Below are 22,125 nucleotides of genomic sequence, written 5' to 3'. Positions count from 1 at the left end.
TAGCCGGTAAAATATAATAATATTTTTTTTTGTATATTTATATATATACATAATTTTTATATATTTGAACTCGTATTAGTATTTTAAACCGACAGATCAAATGTGTAACTCGTCCTTTTTTATAATGTAGGATCCCAATGTTAAGCTAAACCAAAGTCAGTTCCAAAAAGTTCATAGTTCCAACTTCCAACCAACGTAATGGAAAGCTGAGTCTCTGTTTTTCTTTAATCAGTACCACAGCTAATTTTGTATCCAAGTGTTTTAGAAGGATAAGAAAATAGGGAGTAATAGACTTCCAATATGTCTATTCGTTCAAATCATGATGGCAATTCAATTTGTCTTTTAACATATTTGTATAAGTATTACCCCGAGTCGTGCATTATATAGTCAAGCAAACAAATCTCCCAAATCTTTCCTCTCTAACCCTGATTCACCTCTATATCTGACCAGGCAAAGTAAACATGGTCTCCATTTGCCAGCATCCAATATAATCAACTGGTCATATAGTCATCATTCACAATGCTTTTTCTCGAGAGACGAATTCAAAATTTAAAGGGCATGCAAAGCACTACTGCACAATGCTTTTATTGTGATTATAGATATGAACTTAATATTACATGTGTGTATTGTTATGCGACGCTTTCCTGAGATTCCTTGAAAGAGCGGAGTAAGGCTAAGCAACCGATGTCCGTGCAGTTACTATCCGCCAACTGGGTCTCCTTCGTACGCTAGACGAGATTGTCACTGCCGTACGGAAAAACGAGCAATTGAGAGAACAAAAAAGAGAGTTGAGAATGAAAAAAAGCTTGATTGCATTAATGAAAGATATTACAGAAAAGCAACACGGTGTCGAGGAGAGAGACACCAGTACAGAGAATTATTTGCTTGCTTGAAAGTTTGACTGCTTTATCCCCCTAATAATGCTTTAAAAAAATAAACCAAAATTACAGGACTTGACCTAACTAAGCTAGAGAGACATAATGAAAATACATGAAATAAAACTACTCTATATTTACAATGAAAAGGACTAAAATTCCTACAAGGTAGAAGCAGGTCTGTTGGCAGCAACCTTGTCTTTAGTATCAGAGTCCGCGTGCGCGGCACTATCTGCGCGCGAGGCGCTGTTGGCATTTGCCTGCGGCTGGGCACTGGCGAGGGCTATTAGTGGGGCGACATAGGTACAGGCGCTCTTGTCACTTGACGCGGCGAAGACCACGAGGCCGTCCATAGCGCTAGGTGTTGGGAGGCTTACCAGGACGCCATGGGGTGCGTCCAAGGGGTCATGGGGTATGGCTGGAAAGCCGCCCATGACATTCTCCCCCACCTGAGTTGGCGACGTCCTCGGCGCCTTGCTTACAAGATAATCATCGATCAGGCCCTTGCAGGCTTTGAGGTTTGTTCCCCTCTCCCAAGTATTCTCCTCTGCATCACAGCCTGCCATTTCACCAAGAACTCTTGGTGATCTTTCCTTGAAGCATGAACCACTCAATCATCAAGAATAACTTCTACACGTCTTTTCCAGGTTGAATTAAGACTTCGAATACTGGGTATTGTGAGTTGGCTCCGTGAAGGATCCTCCATGCCTTCCCGAAAAGGTTTCAGAATGCTGACATGGAAAACTGGATAAAATTTCCACCAGGCTAGGATATCCACCCGGTATACAACTTTCCCAATGTGTTTCTCAATGGACAATGATCCAATTTATTTTCGCAATAGGCGGGGGTCATGGAACCTTGCAAATAAGTATTGATTTTGGCATTGTCACATCACTTTGTCTCCTACTTGGTATTCAACAAAACGGTGATTTTGATCAGCATGCTTCTTTATCCGCTTTTGGGATTTGACAAGATAGCTCCGCACTATCTCCAAATTTTGCTTCCATTCCTTCGAGAAGCTAGCAGATCGAGGAGATTTCAACATGTTTGGGGCATTCACCGTATATGGGAGTAGCGGTTGCTGACCGGTAACAATTTTAAAAGTATTTTTTTTTGTACTAGAGCTCTTTTGTGAATTGAAACATAGTTGAGCAGCATCCAGAAGCTTCACCCAATTCTTCTGCGATCCGGTAACAAAATGGCGTAGATATTCCTCCAGCATGCTATTGAACCGCTCCGTCTGGCCATCAAATTTCAGATGAAAGCTTGAACGATGGCTCAATTTGTACCCGAGGCACTTAAAGAGCTGAGTCCAAAAGTTTTTAGTAAAGCGAGAGTCGCGATCACTAACGATGTCTTTAGGAAGACCCCAATATTTGACAAGATGAGAGAAGAAGAGTTGAGTTGTATCTTCTGCTGATATATATTGCGGGGCTGCTATAAATATGGCATACTTGGAAAACCGATCCACCACAACCAAGATAATTGTAAGATCTCCGACCTTCGGCAATCCGATGATGAAATCCAGTGAAACACTTTCCCAAGGTCTCTTTGGAACCGTCAATGGCTCCAAAAGTCCCGTTTGTGTCAAGCGGTCTGACTTGTCTTTCTAGCATACTAGGCAAGTCTTTACATACTGAGCAATATTATCAGCCATTTGAGGCCAATAATAAGCACGGCGCAACAACGCCATGGTGCGTTCTTCACCTAGGTGGCCGGCCCACAAAGTATCATGGAATTCCATCAGAAGAGTCATTCGCAGATCTCCTCCTTTAGGAACATAAAGTCGGTTTCCTTTCACCTTCAGGAACCCATCTTTCATGTAGAACTGGCGAGTTTTGCCCTGTCCTATCAAATCGACCAAATACTGTGCAGCAAGATCTTTTGGGAGTAGATCGTGTATCTAGTCTCTTATAGTGGTAGCCACTTTTCTCCCCCTTAGGGTGCTGAGTAGGCACACCAATGCTAAGTCAGCCCTCCGACTGATCACATCAGCAACTTGCTTAGTTTACCCACTTCGGTACTCCAGGTTGAAGTGAAATTCCGATTGAAGTTCCGGCCACCTGTCATGGCGGCCATTCAGTTTTAGTTGGGTCATGAAATTGGTAACAGTTGTGTTGTCTATCTTGACCACGAACGGGGTTCCCAGTAGATAATCCCTCCAAAGGCGTAAGCAATAGACGACAACTAATAATTCTTTTTCGTGGGCGGCATAGTGACATTCTGCATCCTTCAACTTTCATCTCTCGAGCGCAACGGGATGCCCCACTTGTAGCAAGACTTCGCCCAGAGCATAGTCAGAGGAATTCGTTTGTACTTCGAATGGCTTGTCCAAATCAGGAAGGGCCAAGACGGGGCTACTAGACATAGCCACTTTCAATGTATTGAAGGCCTCCGCTCGCTTGGGACCCCAATCCCAAGGCTTGGCTTTCTTTAGGAATTTTGTCAACGGCACTGCAATGAGAGTAATTCTTCACAAATCGCTGATAAAAGTTGCATAGGCCAAGGAATGCCCTCAAGGCATGGATATCCTTAGGTGGCGGCGAATCTGTGACAGCCTGAATCTTCTGTTGGTCCATCTTTATCCGCCCTTCCTCGATGACATGTCCAAGGAAGTCAATCTGCTTTTGGGCGAATGAGCACTTGGATAGCTTCACATATAATTTGTCACACAGGTCATTTTGTTGGAGCATTAATCAAGTTGAATGGCATGACCAGGAAGTCGTACGACCCATATCTTGTCACACAGGTCATTTTGTGTTCAACTCCCTCAGCAATTTGAACTTGCCAGTAAACTATTTTCAGGTCTATTTTAGTGAACACTGTGGCACCACCCAACCTATCGAACAATTCTTCCATGAGCGGGATAGGGTACTTGTTCTTCATGGTGATTTTGTTTAGGGCCCGATAATCCACACAGAGTCGTAGGGTGCCATCATGTTTCTATTGGAATAGCACAGGGGACCCATAAGGGGGCTTGGAGGTCATAATGATCCCCGTATCTAGCATTTCCGTCAACTGTCTCCGAAGCTCGGTGAGTTCGGGTTGTGACATTCTGTAAGGCGCCCGGGCAGGTGGCTTCTCACCCGGCACCAACTCAATCTCATTGTCCACAGTACGCCTAGGCGGGATTCGCCTTGGCATGTCTTGTGGCATGACGTCTTCAAACTACTTTAGCAGCTCTTTCGCGGGTGCAGGAATGGGACCCGAAGAGCGTTCTATATCTTCAATATATAGGGTATCCAGGAACGTAGGTTCATGTCTTTTGACTCCCTTCTTCAACTGCAGGGCCGAGATGTTCTCAGCGGCCATCTTTACGGTTGTGCATGGGATAATGCAGGGCTTGGCCCCATTTGCTCCCATCATTAGTAGCATGTCGGCATAAGGTACTGGAATGGTGTTGGTTTGCCTCATAGTTCCAACCCAACTATCAGCTTGAAATTATCTATGATCATCACGCGCAAGTTGAATTTTCCTTCATAAGGACCAAGCTTCACTAGCACTCCTTTGGATATTCTACTATCTGGCTGAGGCGGTGAGTTGATAATCTTGACACGACCTCTGCCATTTCCCACAACTAACCAAGGCGTTCTACCTGAGTTGAGGCTAAGTAGTTTTGAGTAGCGTCTGTGTCTATCATCGCCTGGATGGGCTTGCCATTAACTTTTATCCCGACGAACATCAAGGTCTTCTTTTAGTGAAGAGGAGGCCCCCATCCGCCTTCTTTTTTCCTTTCTTGGTGGTTGGGCATGGGTCCTTCTCCTTACGGATACCAGTACTGGTTCCCCCTAAGGCCTCAGAAATAGAAGAAACAAGTGCATTGATGGCACATATTGGTTCTGTCTGGTCAGCATCATCTGTGTCGTCATCTGTCCCATCATCAAAAGTTTTATGGGCATTCATCTGTGCATGTGGGCATTCATTTTTCTAATGTGGCCCACTGCAATGATGGCATCCTAAAGGGGGCTTCCTCCCCCTATCATTGTTGTGAGACGCAGCAGTATTGTTGCCTAAGGAATGAGTCTTAGATTTGGTTGCACTCTGATCTCCTCCACTTCTGCTAGGGCCACCATTACTAGGTTGGCCTCCTTTATATCCTCCACGGACAGGCGGTTGAGGCATATCCTTCCGAGCATCCACTTAATAGTCCCCAAGGCATTTCGATGCTTGGATCGCCTTGGGTAAAATGTCTACCCTTTGTCTTTGCAGCTCCATACGGGCATAAGGTTTCAAACCTTCCAGGAATGTGAAGTGTTTGTCTTTGTCCCCCATATCCCGTATGTTCAGCATGAGCGTGGAGAATTCTCGCACGTAATCCCATAGCTTTCTCCGTGCATTGTACTCAATATTTTCGGGAAAGAACTGTAGGCATATGGCTACCTTTATTTTTCCCAATGTCTCTAGAGTATCTTTACCAGCCCTAATGGCTTCGTATTTCACCCACCACCAAAGTTTAGCATCACCCTGAAGATACAAGGTAGCAGTTGCTACCTTTTTTGCTTCTTCTAACTCCCCCACGGCATCGAAGTGTTGTTCGATATCGAAGATGAAGTTCTCCACTTCCTTGGCATTCCGAGCTCCATTGTATAGTTTTGGCTCAGGAATCTTCAGCTTTTGTGGAACAATGGCGAGGTTCACAGCACCCCCGATCTGGTTTCCGCCTCCTCAAAGTAGGCCTTGTAGTGCAGCATTGACAACATTGAGTTAGCCTATCAAGTTGTCTATGGTTTGCTGCATGGCAGTCACCCTGTCTTCCTCTTGTGCCCTATAGGCTAAATCCCTGATCCACTCATGTTGGAGGCTCTCAAATTTACCAAAAACTTTTGATGCCTCTGTGGTTGTCGTTTGCCGGTCTCCTTCAGAGTCGCGACTGATGTTCGCGATGTCACCTTCTGCCTGCCACATCCTGTGGTCCAGGTCGTCCAACCTTTGCACTAGGCTGGTTCTTAGTTCAGGCACCATATCCATGATGGACAGTAATTCGTCAACCGTCTCTTCAAGGGCCGCAATGTGGTCCCCATGATTCACCATGGTCAGAAATGGTGGTAATGGCAATGTGTTCCCTCGTCCGATGTCGAGCCTATGCTCTGATACCAACTGTTACGCGGAACCTTCCTGAGATTTCTTGGAAGTGTGACTTAAGGCTAAGCAACTGATGTCCGTGCAGTTACTATCCGCCAACTGGGGTCCCCTCCGTAAGTTAGACGAAATTGTTAGTGCCGCATGGGAAAACCAATGTCAAGAGCAATTGAGAGAACAGAAAAGAGAATTGAGAATGAAAGAAAGCGTGATTGCATTAATGAAAGCCATTACAAAAAAGCAACAAGGTGTCGAGGGGGAGAAACACTAATACAGAGAATTGTTTGCTTGCTTGAAAATTTGATTGCTTGATCTCCCCTAATAATGCTTTAAAAAAATAAACCTAAGTTATAAGACTTTACCTAACTAAGCTTGAGAGACATAATGGAAATACATGAAATAAAATTACTCTATATTTACAATGAAAATGACTTATATTCCTACAAGGTAGAAGCAGGTTCGTTGGCCGCAACCTTATCTTTAGCATCAGAGTCTGCGCGCGCGGTGCTGTTTGCATCTGCTTGCGGTTGGGCGCAGGCGAGTGCTATCAGTGGGGCGACATAGGCACAAATGCGCTTGTCACTTGGCGCGGCCAAGACCACAGGGCCGTCCATCGCGCTGGAGGCTTGTCAGGACGCCATGGGGCGCGTCCAAGGAGTCATAGGGCATGGCTGGAAAGTCGCCCATAACAGTATATATGTGCATGTGTAATGTGTACGCGCGCGTGATACCTTTTTGTGTGGTGTATTTACAAAGTGCCAGACAGCCAATTTTCCCATAGTTCCTGTTCTTCTGTAGCAACAGAATCTAGGTGCTGCTTTGCCCATGTAGCGTATAAACCAGCAAGAAAACAATTATAAACTCATACATATTTCAGTTCAGGGTTGAGGATTGATTGTTGAATATGCACTTCAACGATAGACTTAATATATTAGATGTAAATAAACAACTTTCTAACCCTCAGTCGCAAAATTAGCTTATGCTATGATTAATTAATTTTTAGAATTGAATGTGTACTTCCACATTCTAATCCAATCCCTTGTTTTTGCCAATAGCAAAATTGTTTCGATCGCATGATCAGTATTCTCTGAGTATCAATCTCAAATAACTTCTGAAAATTTCGTCAAAGATTGCAGGCTCTAGTAATATTAAGTTTAGGATTCAATCTCTAATTTCATGACCATGCTAATTCATACTTACCATTCACAAGAACAACTAAAGCAGAGACTTTTAGATACCTGAAATAAAAAACTTTTTGAGGAGACAAAAACTCATATTCATAGCCAACACTAGAACCCATGTCTAATTGATTCAGAGAGGCTTTCTATTCTAAGTTATTACAGAATTACAGGCACTGGACCGGAAACTAAACAAAGCTTTTTCCTCTAACTAAAACAGAGGTTAACTCGAAAGAGAAACAGGAAAACTCTCCAGGAAAACACAACCTACCTAACTGTTCTAAGATTAAGATAAAATCAAACCTCTTTCTAATAGCACATCATGAAAACCATAAGATACAGCACTAGTTCTAAACCTACTATCAACTGCCCTTAGTGTACATATCAGACATTACTAAAAAGTCCATTACTTGGGTTCCTCCGAACCTTGGCCAGTCACCGAGCTAGCTTGACCGTCAGCACCCGAAGGCTCAGCATCAGGGTTGTCTTGCTTGTTTCCTCCACGTGCATCCCCAGCGCCTGAAGTTGAAAGCTGGCTACCATTACTTGCACCACCAAGAGTGGAGTTGAGACCTCCAAGTTGCATACCCGTTTGTTGAGGAATACCTTGCTGCTGTCGCTGCAGTTGTTGATGCTGCTGATCCTGCATTTGCTGGGGGTTGTTAAACTGCAGTGGCATCTTTGCCGTAAACATACCCTGTTGTTGATTCATGGCTGCAGCCTGAGGGTGCTGCATGAAAAATCCACCTTGTTGCATTGCAGGATGAGGAGCCATCTGCATGTCATCACAAACACTATAAACAAACTGCACAGAAGTAGTAAACAAACTAAGATAGTTGACACTACTAACTTGTGTTGGAATAGCTGGCGATTGTGGTTGGGCATCAGCAATTGCGGCTAAGTACATCAAGTTCTTCTGAAGTTTAGCCTGGTACCTAGATCGTCAGGATGTCAAGCTAAATCATCAGTAAAGGAGACACCAACTTCTATTTAGCACTTCCAACTGAATGAGTTAAGTAATAAGACAAATGAATCTTATAATGAAATTGGAATAGGAAGCCCAGTGAAATTATCAGGCATAGGTACAACTTAAAAATGTTGTTACAATTTAACTCCAGTTAACTCGGTCGATATTTATGAATGGTAGGCTAGAAATCTGTAGTTCAGCGGTATTACTGCACTTTACTTGTATTTGAGCTTAAATGATGGTGATTTGCACTTATTACGTGTTTTATGCCTTGCAGAAAATGATTCCGAGTTAAAAAGATAATTAGGAGCTAAATCAAACAATGTGGAGCTTTGAAGTCCGAGTAAAAGCCCAAGGAATTGAACTGGGATCGTGTTCGGGGGTCGAGAACCAAATCTGGATATCAAAAGGTGGAAGAAAAAAATTACTCTAAGAAAATTGCACTACCGCGCCGCATGGGAGGCGCCGCGCGGCAGTGCAATTGGAATTGGCCTGCCAGAAACGAGCCTCCGAATCCACTGGGCGCGGTGCATGGCACAAGGATTCATCATTCTTTCCTCAACTCAACACCCGAGTTTGGCTTGAATTCATGTTTTCTTATTCTTTAACTCTATTTGTGATGACTTTCTCCATGATTATAGAGCAGTTTACTTTAGGGTTTGACGGATAAGGTGTTTTGATTGATATTTGTAGATTTTAACTCTAGTTATTTGCAAGAATTCGTTTATGGGGCTTTGAATTGAATGCAATTTTATTCACCTAATTATTTAATCGAAAGAGGAATATTTTGTGTGATTATCTTTACATTATTTTGTTTTGTTTAATTCAATGATTCTTTTAAGTAATCGAAAGAGCTTGTTGAATTGTTGATTAATCAAAGTTAGGAGAATATTCGAGAGACGTTTCCTAAAGACTAGTCCAATAACATATTATTGCATACCTTCACAGTGCTTTATATTAGTTCACCTCGTAGAATTCAGATTTAATCGAGAGAGGAGTCTTGGCTATACGATTGAACTAATCATCGAGTGAATTCATGAGAATCATTAGAACATTAGAGTGAATTGAACTAGAGTTAGATCCCGAATAGCTATCTTGCACCTATCCTGTCACGACCCTTATTTCTCCCATTGATTAATTTTGTGTTGCTCAACTCTTGTCTTTCTGTGATCAAGGTTATTTGCTTTTATTTTAATAGTTAACTTTAGTTCTTAATCATTCCAATCAAAGTGTTAATCATCATGAATAGCATCTAAACTAGAAATTACTAGAACATTGTTTAAATCTAATCTATGTGGAGACGATAATTTTACTATACTATCTTTGGCTAGCGAGCATCAATTTCGTGTTGTGTTTTGTGCTCGTCAAATTAGAAATACAACAATGAACTTTAATAATTTGGGAACTAATGGTGATAGTTGATTATCACATTAAACACTTATTCTCTCAAATAATAAACCAACAACTAATAAATATTAAATAATAAATATTAAATAATAATAAGTGATGATCAAATCTTTGCAAGTTTTCACCTTTTTTTCTAATTCAATCAATTAACTACACCTCAAACTCAAACTAATTGGAGCAAGTGCTACAATGATTCTGCTTTATTTGGGTGACCGGCAAACGCTTCTCCAAAGGCTACCCTCTTGAGTTTCCGACTTTTCCTAGATTGAAGTAGCCTTTCGTCACCCTACCAAACGAAAGAAGTCACTATCAAACAGTTCACCCTATTTGGGTGACTGGGTCTATTTCATTCTAATACTGGTAAGTGGTTCGTCTTTTAAAGAATGCAGGGTTCTTAAAACTAGAAGTTCTCTCAGTCATACCTGGACCTTATATAAGTGTAACAATAACAAGACTCCAATCCCTAATTGGCATTACCTATATGGATTCTTTGTTTCAATGTCTTTATTATAGCTAAAGTCCACATGAGATGGAATCTCCTTGACATCTTGGATAGTCTGTTCTTCTGTGTTACACCCAATGTCTGTCAACAAGGCAACTAGAACTTCACTATCAGTGACACAGCGTACCATCTCACCATCTTTTATTACAATAATCTTCAGAATTTTCCGCTCCTTCTCTTTGTAGGGCTTGATCACCGCGTTCTGAGGTTTTTCATCATGATAAAGACATGAAGCTTTCTGGGTATTGGCGTGATCTGAAGGAGGCAAATTCTTTAAAGACAGACAAGTAGCTTCGTTATTTTCAGTGGGCTGGGTTTGTATAATAGAATTGGATTTAACACCTTTCGGCCTATATTTGCCTGACCATCTTCTGACCCAAATGAGTGACTTCACAGTTGGGATTTTTTACAGTATGTGTCAAGTTTACAGAGTCATTTATACCTATTTAGCACCTTTTTTGGAGCTTTTTCAAATATAGCAAGTTTTATAACATTTCTAGCAGAAGTTCCCTGCGTTTAATAACAGAATAATTTGAAGTTTTAGATCCCACCAAATTAAACAGGGATCCATTTTTTATCGTTTCTACTTTATTCACCTTTCTCTCTCATCCACAGCTAATATCCAACCATTATACTTGCACATTTTCCCCCTTTATCGTGAAACTCCCAATTCTCTCTATACATCTCTCTTATACAACGCAATTCAATTGAATACGAAAATATAGCTAGTAAAGTCCATTTGTACCGTACAGGCTTGACACCTTCAAGTGTTCGGACTATAGGTCCGAAAATTTCATGTTTTTGAAGAGAAGCCAATTCCGTTTGAATTGCTTCCTTCTATTTTGGCCAATCACTTCTCAGCCTACATTCATCGACAAGTTTTAGTTCAATATGCTCATCTTGTTGCATTACTTCAATAGCAACGTTATATGCAAAATCCTTGTCGACAATTGTTGTAAATACTCATGTGGAATGGATGCCCACGTTGTGGGTGTCCATTCCCTTCACTATTTTACAATAGTAACTTCCACCTTTTCATGCCAATTATAACCTCTTTTTTTCATAAATGTCCACTAGTGCTTCTTAAAGGTTACATAGTATTTTTGCAAAAGAAAAGGTGTGTAAGAGCTGTTATGAAAAGCTCACTACAGTAAGCTTTTATATCGAGATTAAGGTTGTCGCCCGTCCCGATCCCGTACCGTACCGTCTCGTTTATCCCAATTAAACGGTACACGAGATGAGACGAGATGACCATTTCGTCCCGTTTATCTCGTCCTGTCCCGCCTATCCCGTCTGTCCCACGTGTTATTTAAAATTTTATTTTATTTTTGAAATAGAGTCGTTGGCCAACGGCTATAAACAACCATATTTGGCCCCCACCCCCACCTCCCATCCCAACTTTTAATTTAATTTAACCCCTAAGTTTGTTAAATTACACTTTAGCCCCCATCCTTCTTTATTTTTTTCCCACAAAAATCAACCATTCTCTCTCAAATCTCTTACATTCTATCTATATTATTCTCTCTATTTTCTCACAATCAAAATAAGTTTCAAGTATTTGGGTTTAAACAACCATCTTTCGAAGACTGCCAAGCTAACATATATTCTTATACTAGATCAATGTTTGATAAATATAAATCTATGGAAACAACAGGTGGTGAAACTATTCCTTCTACTTCTAAGGCTAGAGTAGAAGTTCTATGGGAAGGTATGGATGATATAACAGGTTTTGATTCCTCTATTGATGATGAACTTGATTCTTATCTTAACCAAGGATTGGAAAGTATTAAAGATGAAGAAGGCAACAAACAACTTTTGGCATGGTGGAGGGAGCGTGGCAAGGCTTTTCCAACACTTTCAATAATGGCCCGAGATATCCTGGCTATTCAAGCATCATCAGTAGCATCGGAGAGTTCTTTTAGCGCGGCAAGATTTCAAATCGCAGATCAAAGACATTCATTAGCGGAGGGCAGCCTAGAGATTTCCATATTATTCAGAGATTGGATTAATTCAGAAAGAAAAAATCTTGGTTTTGAAAAATTAACCACTAGGGAAGAAGAAGAAGAAAAAGAAGAATACAATGAGATACTTAGCACTGGGAGCGATGACGGCATGGAACTCATGGAACATTAATCAACATTGCCAATTCCAAAACAATGTCCGAGAAAAATTATAGATAAGTTACAACGAAGCTATATAAGAGCTTACAAATATTAGTATGATGATTTGTAATTGGCTACTAAGAGGCCTAGTTCAAACAGAACATTTCCTAGAAGGTGGTTGCGTAGATTAGGTGTTCTTCAAAAGAATTATATTTGTATGTGAAATTTGAAAGTTCTATTAATAAAATAAAAGGCTCTAAGCCTTGAATGTTGTTTATGAATTGTTTTACACTCTTACTTATTTACTGAATGGCTTGAAATTTTATTAAATAAATTACAACTCTATTACAATTACTAAAATATTTCATTACAAGTTTTTTTTTAATATTTTATAATTCTTTACTTAGTTTTTTTATCATTTATTAAGTTTTAAGTTTATTAAATAAGTCAAAAAATTAGTCGTTGCAAACTTTAAAATCTTAGTCATTGTCAAACAACTAGTCGTTGCCAAACTTAATGCTTAAATAATTAATTTTAAAAAAAAATTGCTCACTTAAAGCCCGCTAACCGTCCCGTTTGTTAGCGGGATGGGATGGGCCTACCGTTTCGTCCCGTTTATCCCTTCCTGTTTAGGCCCGTCTCGCCACCGTCCCGGCTAAATGTCATACCGTCCCGTTTATTTGGTCTCGTCCCGTTGGACAGCCTTAATCGGGATCCATAAAGTGCGAGGTATTGTTCCTAGTAATTATATACATGTTTCAATGCTAGTTCATTATTCTTATTAGCATGTATAAGATAGCATCACGCCTCCATTTTAAGTTGATAATAACCCTTTTTATTTTGATAGCTGCTTTGTCATCAACTTTTTAAGTAATTTAAATCCACTTATTTACTTTTTAAGTAATTTTATCAAAACTAAACTTTTGATTAATTATCCAAAAAATTACAAGTGAGATTTCTTCATTAATAATTATCATTATTTCTAATCCACTAATTTTCTTTGATAGTTTTCATCAAGTCGAATTTATCAAAGCGTGAATTCGTGGCACTTGATATCACTTGAAAAAATTACTTATCATGGGTCCTCAATAACAAAACTCACTTAGTTACTAAAAGTCTTGATGACACTATTACTTAAGGTGATTAAGCATCGAGTCAAGACCAAACGTAGGCAATGATTTTACTTCGTCATCATCTAGATGAAGGATTGAAAGTTGAATATTTGCTAGTGAAAGATCCATTTGAATTGTGGACTGATTTGAAAGAGGTATGACTACCTTAAGGCAACGATACTGCCAAGGGCTCAATATGAGTGGATACACTTATGGTTACAAAATTTGAAGACTGTAAGCGAGTATAACTCTATTATATTTACAATAACTTTCCAAATAAAATTATGTGGGGAAGCTATGAATAATGAAGACTTATTGGAAAAGACTCTTACCATTTTTCGCTCAAGTATGGTGTCACAACGGTAATACCATTAAAGGAGTTTCAAAAGATATTCTAAGTTGATCTCATGACTTCTGGTGGCTGAGCAACATAATACGTTTTTGATGAAAAATCACGAAGTTCGTCTCGGAAGCCAATGTGGTAGCAACACATGATACGTCTAACAAAAAAAAGCAAAATAATTAATGGGGACATATAAATGTATGTGGGCACAGCAATGGCAAGGATCGTCATCATGGTGGCCATTATAGACGTGAGAACAATATAGGTTACCCGTACTTTTCTCACTTTTATTGTTTATTGTAGTAATATAAAGGTATTCAACGAATGGGAGCCTTGGAGCAACAGTAAAGTCTCTGTGTGACCTATAGGTCACAGGTTCGAGCCGTAAAATCAGTCATTGATGTTTGCATCAAGGTAGGCTGCCTACATCACATCCTTTGCAGTGTGGCCTTTTCCTGAACCCTGCGTGAACACGGGATGCTTCGCGCACTAGGCTGCCCTTTTTTATAAAGGTATTCAACATTTCCTTCATTAGTAATATCAACATGGTAGCCATTTTGGCGAATAGATTTGAAACTCACAAATTTTTGTGAGACTTTTTAGAGCAAACTGGTAATATTTTATATATAATAATATGCTAACCCGGGTTCCATTACAGTACATCTCGGGTTCTTTGAGACTTACTACAACACAATGCATTATTGATTGTCAATATTGTTCCTCTAGGTAGTCAAAGGTTGCTCTTCCAGATCCCTCAATTAATTTTGTACTACCAGATAGTATATTCACATAGGCTTTTTTCATAACCAAATAAGAGAAATATTTATTCTCCTTATATGGTGTGAGTTGTAGTACTATCCAGAAGGCATAGGTCTTCATTACTCATCTTGGATCCAACTGAAAACTAGGGAGTTTTATTTTCTTTAGAAAAACAAAAGTGCATCACAAGAAATACGAAAAAACTAAAAACACCATAAGACAACTTAAGTACAACTTGAAAATAGAAAAAAAAAATGGAAGAACAAGACAATCAAAACACGAAAATGAAAGCAACAACATAATTGCATTCCCTAGTAAAATGATCAAACTTCAATTTATTTGATCCCCAAAAAAGTCTCAACTTTCAAATAAGTAATATCATCAAGGTCTTCAAAAATATTGTCTTTAAAAGCAACACTTGCCTCGGTATTATTATCATATTTGTTTGAAGGACCTACCTCAACATCATTTTTAAAGGTCCAGTGCGACTCCATTTGGAGCACTAGCAGAAAAGGCTCCAACGTTATTTGCCCTTCTTTTGATGGAGTTTTGATAAAGTCCAACAAAATGCTCAAGGGCGCGACATTCACGTTTCTAATGACCTTTCATGTCACATCAATGATAGTTATTGTCTTTGCCTCTTGAAGGATTATTTTGAGAACCTATATTGTTCTTCCGTTTATAATGACTACCACGATAACCATTATTATATCGTCATTTGCCATTGCCACGCCCACGTATATTTATATGGCCTGTTAATTAGTTTTTTCTTTTTTTAGACTTATCATGTGTTGCTATAACATTTGCTTCCGAAAATGGAGCAGATCCAGTGGGACGGACTTCGTGATTTTCATCAAAAGGGTATTATGTTGCTCAGCCACAAGAAGACATGATATCAACTCAAAAAAAAAATTAAAACTATTTTAGTGGTATTACTATTGTGACACCATACTTGAGGCATGAAAAGTAGTAAGAGTCATTTCCAATAAGTCTTCATTAGTCATAGTTTCCCAAATAATTTTAATTGGGAAGTTACTCTAAATACAATAGAGTTATACTCGCTTACGGTCTTAAGATTTTATAACCCTAAGTGTGTCCACTCATATCGAGCCCTTGCAATATCGTTGCCTCAAGGTAATCATACCTTTCTTTCAAATCAGTCCACAATTCAAGTGGATCTTTCACTGTCAAATATTCAGCTTTTAATCCTTCATCTGGATGATGACAAAAAAAAATCATTGCCTTCGCTCTGTCTTGACTCGATGCTTCATTACCTTGAGTAATAATGTCACCAAGACCTTTAACGACTAAGTGAATTTTATTATCAAGGACCCATGATAAATAATTTTTTCATGAAATATCAAGTGCCACGAATTCAAGCTTTGATAAATTAGACATGATGAAAACTACCAAAGAAAATAAGTGAATTAGAAATAACGATAATTATTAATGAAGAAATCTCACTTGTAAATTTTTTGATAATTAATTAAAAGTTTAGCTTTGATAAAATTACTTAAAAAATGGATGAAAGCAGCTATTAAAAAAAGAGTTATTATCAACTTAAAATGGAGATACATGCTAATAAGAATAATGAACTAGCATTGAAACATGCAAATAATATACTAGGAACAACACCTAGCACTTTATGGATTTTGGACATAAAAGCTTACTTTAGTGAGCTCTTCATAACAACTCACACACACATCTTATCGTTTACAAACACATTATGTAACCATTTAGGAACACGGGTGGATATATATGACTAGTAATTAGTATTTCTTAGAATTTATAACTTAACCAAAGCAGAATGTCATCTTTTATTAATCTTTTATACAACTATTAACTGGTCATGCATATTGTGACTTGTAAAAATCAAATGCAAGAACCAAGTCAGATAGCTAAGAGAACCAAATAAACAGTATAAGCAAATTGAATTATACATAATCAGAAAGAAAGACTCAAATTCTTCTAGAGAGAAGATTAGAGCTTCGTGCTGATAGCGTGGTGTGAAATAATAACAATATAGTAAAAACTAAGAAATTAACAAAAACTTAAACTATAAGAAAATACTAGTAAGAGCATAAACTCCTTTTTCTACTTTGAATTGTGTGTCGTAGCATTGTGAGTTACATTGTTTTTTATAGGTATGAAAAACTAAAAATTACTATTGTAAAATAGTATTATACTGACGAATCCTCTTTTTCCTTTTAGTGATCTCAAGGAATTTGTCCCCAACAAGGTATCACATTAGTTTTAACACAACCACCTTATTGCCATAAGCTAGGCTTAAGTTGCTCATTGATTGTAATAAAAGCTAGAAATAGATACACGGGTTAGTTGGGGAGAACAGATGATCAGATTAAGAAGAGATGACAGTAGCAATCTGACCAAAGATATAAGAAAGATGAATGAGGAAGATAACAAATAAAAAGGGAGAATGTAAAAGATAAGATAAACGACAAAAGAGAGATTTAGAAAGTCCTATATATCAAGATGGAATTGCCATAAGAGGTGAACAGAAAAGGTGCAGAGAAGTACGCATGAAACCCAAGAGAGAGAAAACAGACTCAATCCCTCCTTCCCTCCTCTCTAAAATATAAATTAATTTGAAATAAATACATATATTGCAGTTTGGGTCGATTTCTTTTGGTTTGTATTTACTACCACTCAAAAACAAATATTGAAGGGTTTCTAAATTTTAGAACCATATATAACCAAGCACAAGTCGGGTCAGCAAGCTGGTCTGATGCACTTTTTGGTTTGATGCAATTTCTGGTTTTACTTTGAACATCTGGGTGACGCTTCAACTTAAGGAAAAATCAAGTGTTGCACCCAGCTTGCGCTTCAAGAGAGCACTTGACAAAAATTTCTTACAGTAAGTATTGAGACTTCAAAAGACGAAGATCTAGTTTTGCGCACTACAATCTTCGCTTGCTTTCTCGTCAAAAAGAAACATACATGTGGCCCAAGCAAGTATCGGGATGTGACTCATATGAGTATGTCTATAATCTATGTTTTCTTGATTTTATATTTCCTTTAGTATTCCTTTTATTTTTTTAATCATTTTTATTTTAATTTTGCTTTTGGTGGAGATTATTCTGATGTTAATGAAGCCATCGGTGATCTAGTTGAATTATCAATAGATAAACCTCAACTAGAAGGAATCATCTTTGAAGAAGAGGTTGAAGATGTGCAAGAAATTGATCTTGAAAATATTGAGGAAGAATGCTAAATGTTATTGTTCAAATGCTAAAACTAATAGTTATACTTTCCTACTTTTTTATTAGTTTATATAGTTCAATTAAAATGTTAATGTAACTTTGTATGGGGAATGGTGATTGCAATTGTAGTTTATTTTTGCCTTTTTGGTGTTCATGCTCATTTGATTGACTTAATGAAATACCTCTTTATAATTTGTGACTTGTGAGAGGGATGCTAAATGATAATTACGTCTTTTATTCTCTATGTTTATGTCAGGTTCTTCGACAAAACCAGTAAAAGCCTAAAAGGTATGTTTTCTTTATCTTTATATATCTAACTCTTTTATTTATGTAGTTATGTGATATCTATTATATGTTAATATACTTTGTGTAACTTGTAGGAGAATTCGAGAATGGAAGAAAATCAAGAAATCATGCTTGCAACTTGAAAATAAAAAAGAAATTCACACTTTACAAGCTATAAGCAAATATTTCACAAAATTTCTCAGAATTTAGAGATATTTTTATATTTTTATTTTTTTGAATTATTTTTAGGATCCCCGCACGCGTGTCCATTCTAGGATCTGTATCCCTGAATCTTAAAATTTACATCTCAAAGGATCCGACCTCCAGATCCACACCCATGTCGGACATACACACCCGTGTCAGAGTAACTTAGCTGGTCATAGATGCAAATTCTATATGTATCACTTAAACTAGCTCTAAAACTAGTTGTGGAACTTCAGTACAAGACGTCAGAATCTTTTGCCTTTAGTACGGGATATCCTTATTGAAACATGTCAGTGCTTAAAACCAAAGGAACATATAACTCCAAGTAACACGGGGGATCAGAGCATAAAGAAGATGGGAATGGGAATGCCACTACTTACTGTGCACATTCAGCTAGTTTCCCAAGATTTTGATTGTCCAATATGGCCAAAATCAGTGTCTTGTTCTCATCCAGGTACTGCATCACATAACAAAACCCATTTTACCACATGAATCCTGACACCTGAAAATATAAGGAAATACCTGAGGTGGCCGCAAAACCACTCAGCCAAGTAAGTAGTTATTCTTTCAAATTAATCGTGTCAGAAACATAGCTGTGAACCATTCACGGTTCACCGACTTCCATAAATAAAGATTTGTAATGAGAAGTATAGACTCATTCTCCTAGTTAAGATTGTTGGTTAAAGTCAGAAAATTCTTACATTAAATGTTCTTCCTTAATTATTTTCTCTTGAGTTACCCCATCAAACACGATTATGCTGTCCATTTCAATAAGTAATTCTTGCACAAAGCATCCAGCTGGAACATAAGCCTACTCCTAACTGCTAGAGAAATGACAACTCTTCAGAAACCAAAATCATAACCACCTTTTTAGAAATTTCATAAGTAAAGGTTTACTGAAGTTCAAAGCTTCATGCACATACAAATAAACTAACTCGTACTTAATACATATAGAAGAGTCAACATATTAATTGATTCAAAGAAGCTTTACTTAATAGAACTCCCCAAATTGACAAAACATTTCAAAATATTTAAGGACTCCACTAAACATTCAACTAATCCCCACAATTATTGCGGCAGTTATGAACTTATGATACCCACTTTAAATATGTTTATAGTGACAAGACTATGTAGAGAAGAACAAAATAGGCGTATAGCATAAAGCACCTTCTTTAGAAGATATCAAAAAGTATCATTTTTAGAACTTTCCAGATAAGGAGGTCAACAATGTGGGCATTATCGATTGTTCCCCACCACACCACTCAAATAGGCATAAGTTGTTAAGAACCACAGTTTCTATCTTCAGCGTAAATTGTTACTTAACTTTCTTAGAGTTCACATTTATAACAAACTTCAACATCCTAAACCATCTTTATCCATTCTCTCATCTTTCATTTTTCCCGGCTCACTGCCATTAAGCGTGTGATTGTAATTGCTCCGACTAAAACTAGCTTATCTAATTTTTTAATAACCGTGGTATCCAGACCAGCTTGCGCGCACCTCGACTAATTCCACGGGATACCTGCTACCTCCCACTAGCAACAGGTGCCAGTTAACTCTGTCTACCAAGCTTGAACAGTGATTTGAACCTGAGACCCTCATGGTTCTCAACCCACTTTATTAACCACTAGGCCACACCATCGGTTGCTCCATCTAAATCTAATCATAAGCTACTTGTTAATAGTATAATTGAGGATCCTTATATTTTATACTTCAAGCTCATAGCACAAGCTATCTCCTAACTGACAAGACACAATTAGGACATTTGTGCGAAATGGTCAATGTCGTGATAAAATATGGGTATTATCAACATGCATACAAGAACAATTTAGGGCATTCTGCATAGCTGAGTTCACAATTTTTCCACAAGCCCAAAAGTTATGCCAAATATAACTTGGAAATTACGGAAAAGTTTTCCACACAGAAACTTTTTGTTTCAAAATTCACTCAACAAAGACAATTCCTAGTTGTTAGAGGGATCATACACAGTTGATATTTAGTGTTACTACAAACTTTACCCTTCTATTTTTATTTTTTCTGTTGGGACGGAAGAGAGGGTGGTGGAACCATTGTCATTGATCTAAGCATAACATTTTCATAATTTGTGATCCTAATTCCTTTGTATGACATAGTATTGCAATGAACCAATGAGATAAAATAAATACACCACTTATTCATACCCAGGAAAAGAAATTCACATGGATAACCAAGATCAACTATAATACTATGATCAAACAACTATGAAAGCATTTGAAGTATTTGTCAAATAATCCAAATGATTTAACATAGCATTAAAATAAGCTTCTAAAGCAAGTTAACATAATCCGTCGCCTGAATAAAAAATAAAATTAAATAAAATATCACACAAAGAAACTAATTCAAGACTATTAGGCCATTACACCCAATTTAATCAAATTTGACATAAATATGTAAAACTCTCCATCTCAAGTACTATGATTTACAAAAGGGGAGCATTCACCGCAACTTCCATAATTTCCGGATAGTTTTTCTCCATAGAATTAAGGAATATTTCCAACCATTTTTCTTTTTCTTTTTTTGTGAAAGATAAAACAATAAATTACATACTTTATTACCAACCCTTTGGAGCAGAGATAACAACTACTCCTCAATCTCAAACAAACTGGGATCTGCTGTATGCATCCTAACTGTACACGTTACTCTATCTCATGTCGATCATATGCAAATACAAACAAAAAGTATTTGAAGCTCTGTATATTTTCTAACCGTATAAATCTCTTAAAAGATTAAACCACTCCTAGAAAGCATAGGACATGCGGTAAACTTTTGAAGTACAGATTATATAAAATAGTACTAATCTTCATCCCTTTAAAGGACAAAACAAGAAGTTCCACAATATTAGTAGAACTACTATTTATCACACATCAACCTACAGCTGTGAAGTGTTTTTCAACATTAATTTTCATTTATTTGTTGAGCCTTAGACTACTTATGCTTTAAGGGGTCGTTTAGTATGATGGATAAGCAAAAATAATACTGGACAAAAATTGAGTAGCCTTATCCCTTGTTTGATTACTAATCATTGGATAAGTTATCCCAAGATTAAAAGTAGAACCGGGATAACTTATACATGCCGGAGAGTGAAATAGTAATCTGGTAAGTTATACCAGAATAAACTATAAAGTAGTAAAATTGACTATGTAAGGATTAATATAATATAACATACAGTCAATAAGAAATAATCTCGGCATAATTAATCCCAAAAGCATAACTTGTCTTCAAAGCAAACGACCGCTAAGTACCTCAGAACACAGTGAGGCAAGAAAGTAAAAATTACCAACAGGGAAATTAGTAACAAAAAAAAAATGATAGTAATACCTTTTGAATCTGCTCAGTGGTGATATTGTTAGGAGGAAAAGAGGGCATGACTGGAATCATAGGTGGTGGCTGTTGCATCCTCGTATACTGCTAAACCCTGCTCTTAATTAAGGTTCTCTCAAAAAACACTAGGTTCTAATTGAACAATTACCAGAGATTATAGCTTTTTTCGAGAGGAAAAAGAAAACCTGAATTTTCAATATTTTCAATAAATTCAAACTTCACTGAAGAAGGATTTGAAACAAAAGGGGCGATTTTGAGAGTGGGGTTAGGTGGAACCGTGGAAGAGTGGGAAGTAAGAGAAGAATTGTGTCGGAGTCCGGTTGGACCGGGTGGATTGTTCTCGAAAGTTGGAAACTTTAAGGTATCCTATTGAACTCCATATTGAAAATGTGAAGATTTTTTGGGTGGATTTTCTTTTTTAAGTTTAATTCTTATCTTTTTCTTTTAAGCCAAACATTATTTTAGGGGTTAATCTAATGGTAAGCAACCTCCAACCAAGAGATTGTGAGTTTGAGTCACCCCAAGAGTAAGGTGGGGAGTTCTTGGAGGGAAGGATACCGAGGGTCTATTGGAAACAGCCTCTCTACCTCATGGTAGGGGTAAGATCTGCGTACACACTACCCTCCCCAGACCCCACTAGTGGAATTATACTGGGTTGTTGTTGTTGTTCCTAATTTTTACAATACAATGTTTTATGTGCAAATCCAATTCATTCAAGTTTATTTTAGTGT

At 37.9% G+C, this 22,125-nt stretch overlaps 1 protein-coding gene across 3 annotated transcripts; it reads right to left on the bottom strand.

Annotated features, from left to right (window-relative positions):
* Positions 1-7,189: 7,189 nt before the first annotated feature.
* Positions 7,190-21,780, bottom strand: LOC107776880 (GRF1-interacting factor 3). 3 transcript variants are annotated; one of them, XM_016596828.2, is made up of 4 exons: positions 21,392-21,780; positions 18,415-18,556; positions 7,983-8,067; positions 7,190-7,907 (listed from the first exon to the last, which is right to left on the bottom strand). In XM_016596828.2, the coding sequence occupies exons 2-4, from the start codon at positions 18,495-18,497 to the stop codon at positions 7,539-7,541; spliced, it is 537 nt and encodes a 178-aa protein (XP_016452314.1). In that variant the 5' UTR covers positions 18,498-18,556; positions 21,392-21,780; the 3' UTR covers positions 7,190-7,538. The 3 variants fall into 3 exon arrangements, with proteins under 3 accessions (XP_016452314.1, XP_016452313.1, XP_016452312.1); XM_016596827.2 differs by having other exon boundaries at positions 18,415-18,536; XM_016596826.2 differs by having other exon boundaries at positions 18,415-18,491.
* Between the last annotated feature and the right edge of the window lie 345 nt (positions 21,781-22,125).

This window comes from Nicotiana tabacum, chromosome 23 (genome assembly GCF_000715075.1).
Source record: "Nicotiana tabacum cultivar K326 chromosome 23, ASM71507v2, whole genome shotgun sequence".
Taxonomy (NCBI): Eukaryota; Viridiplantae; Streptophyta; class Magnoliopsida; order Solanales; family Solanaceae; genus Nicotiana; species Nicotiana tabacum.
This window is presented reverse-complemented; position numbering and strand designations above follow the sequence as displayed.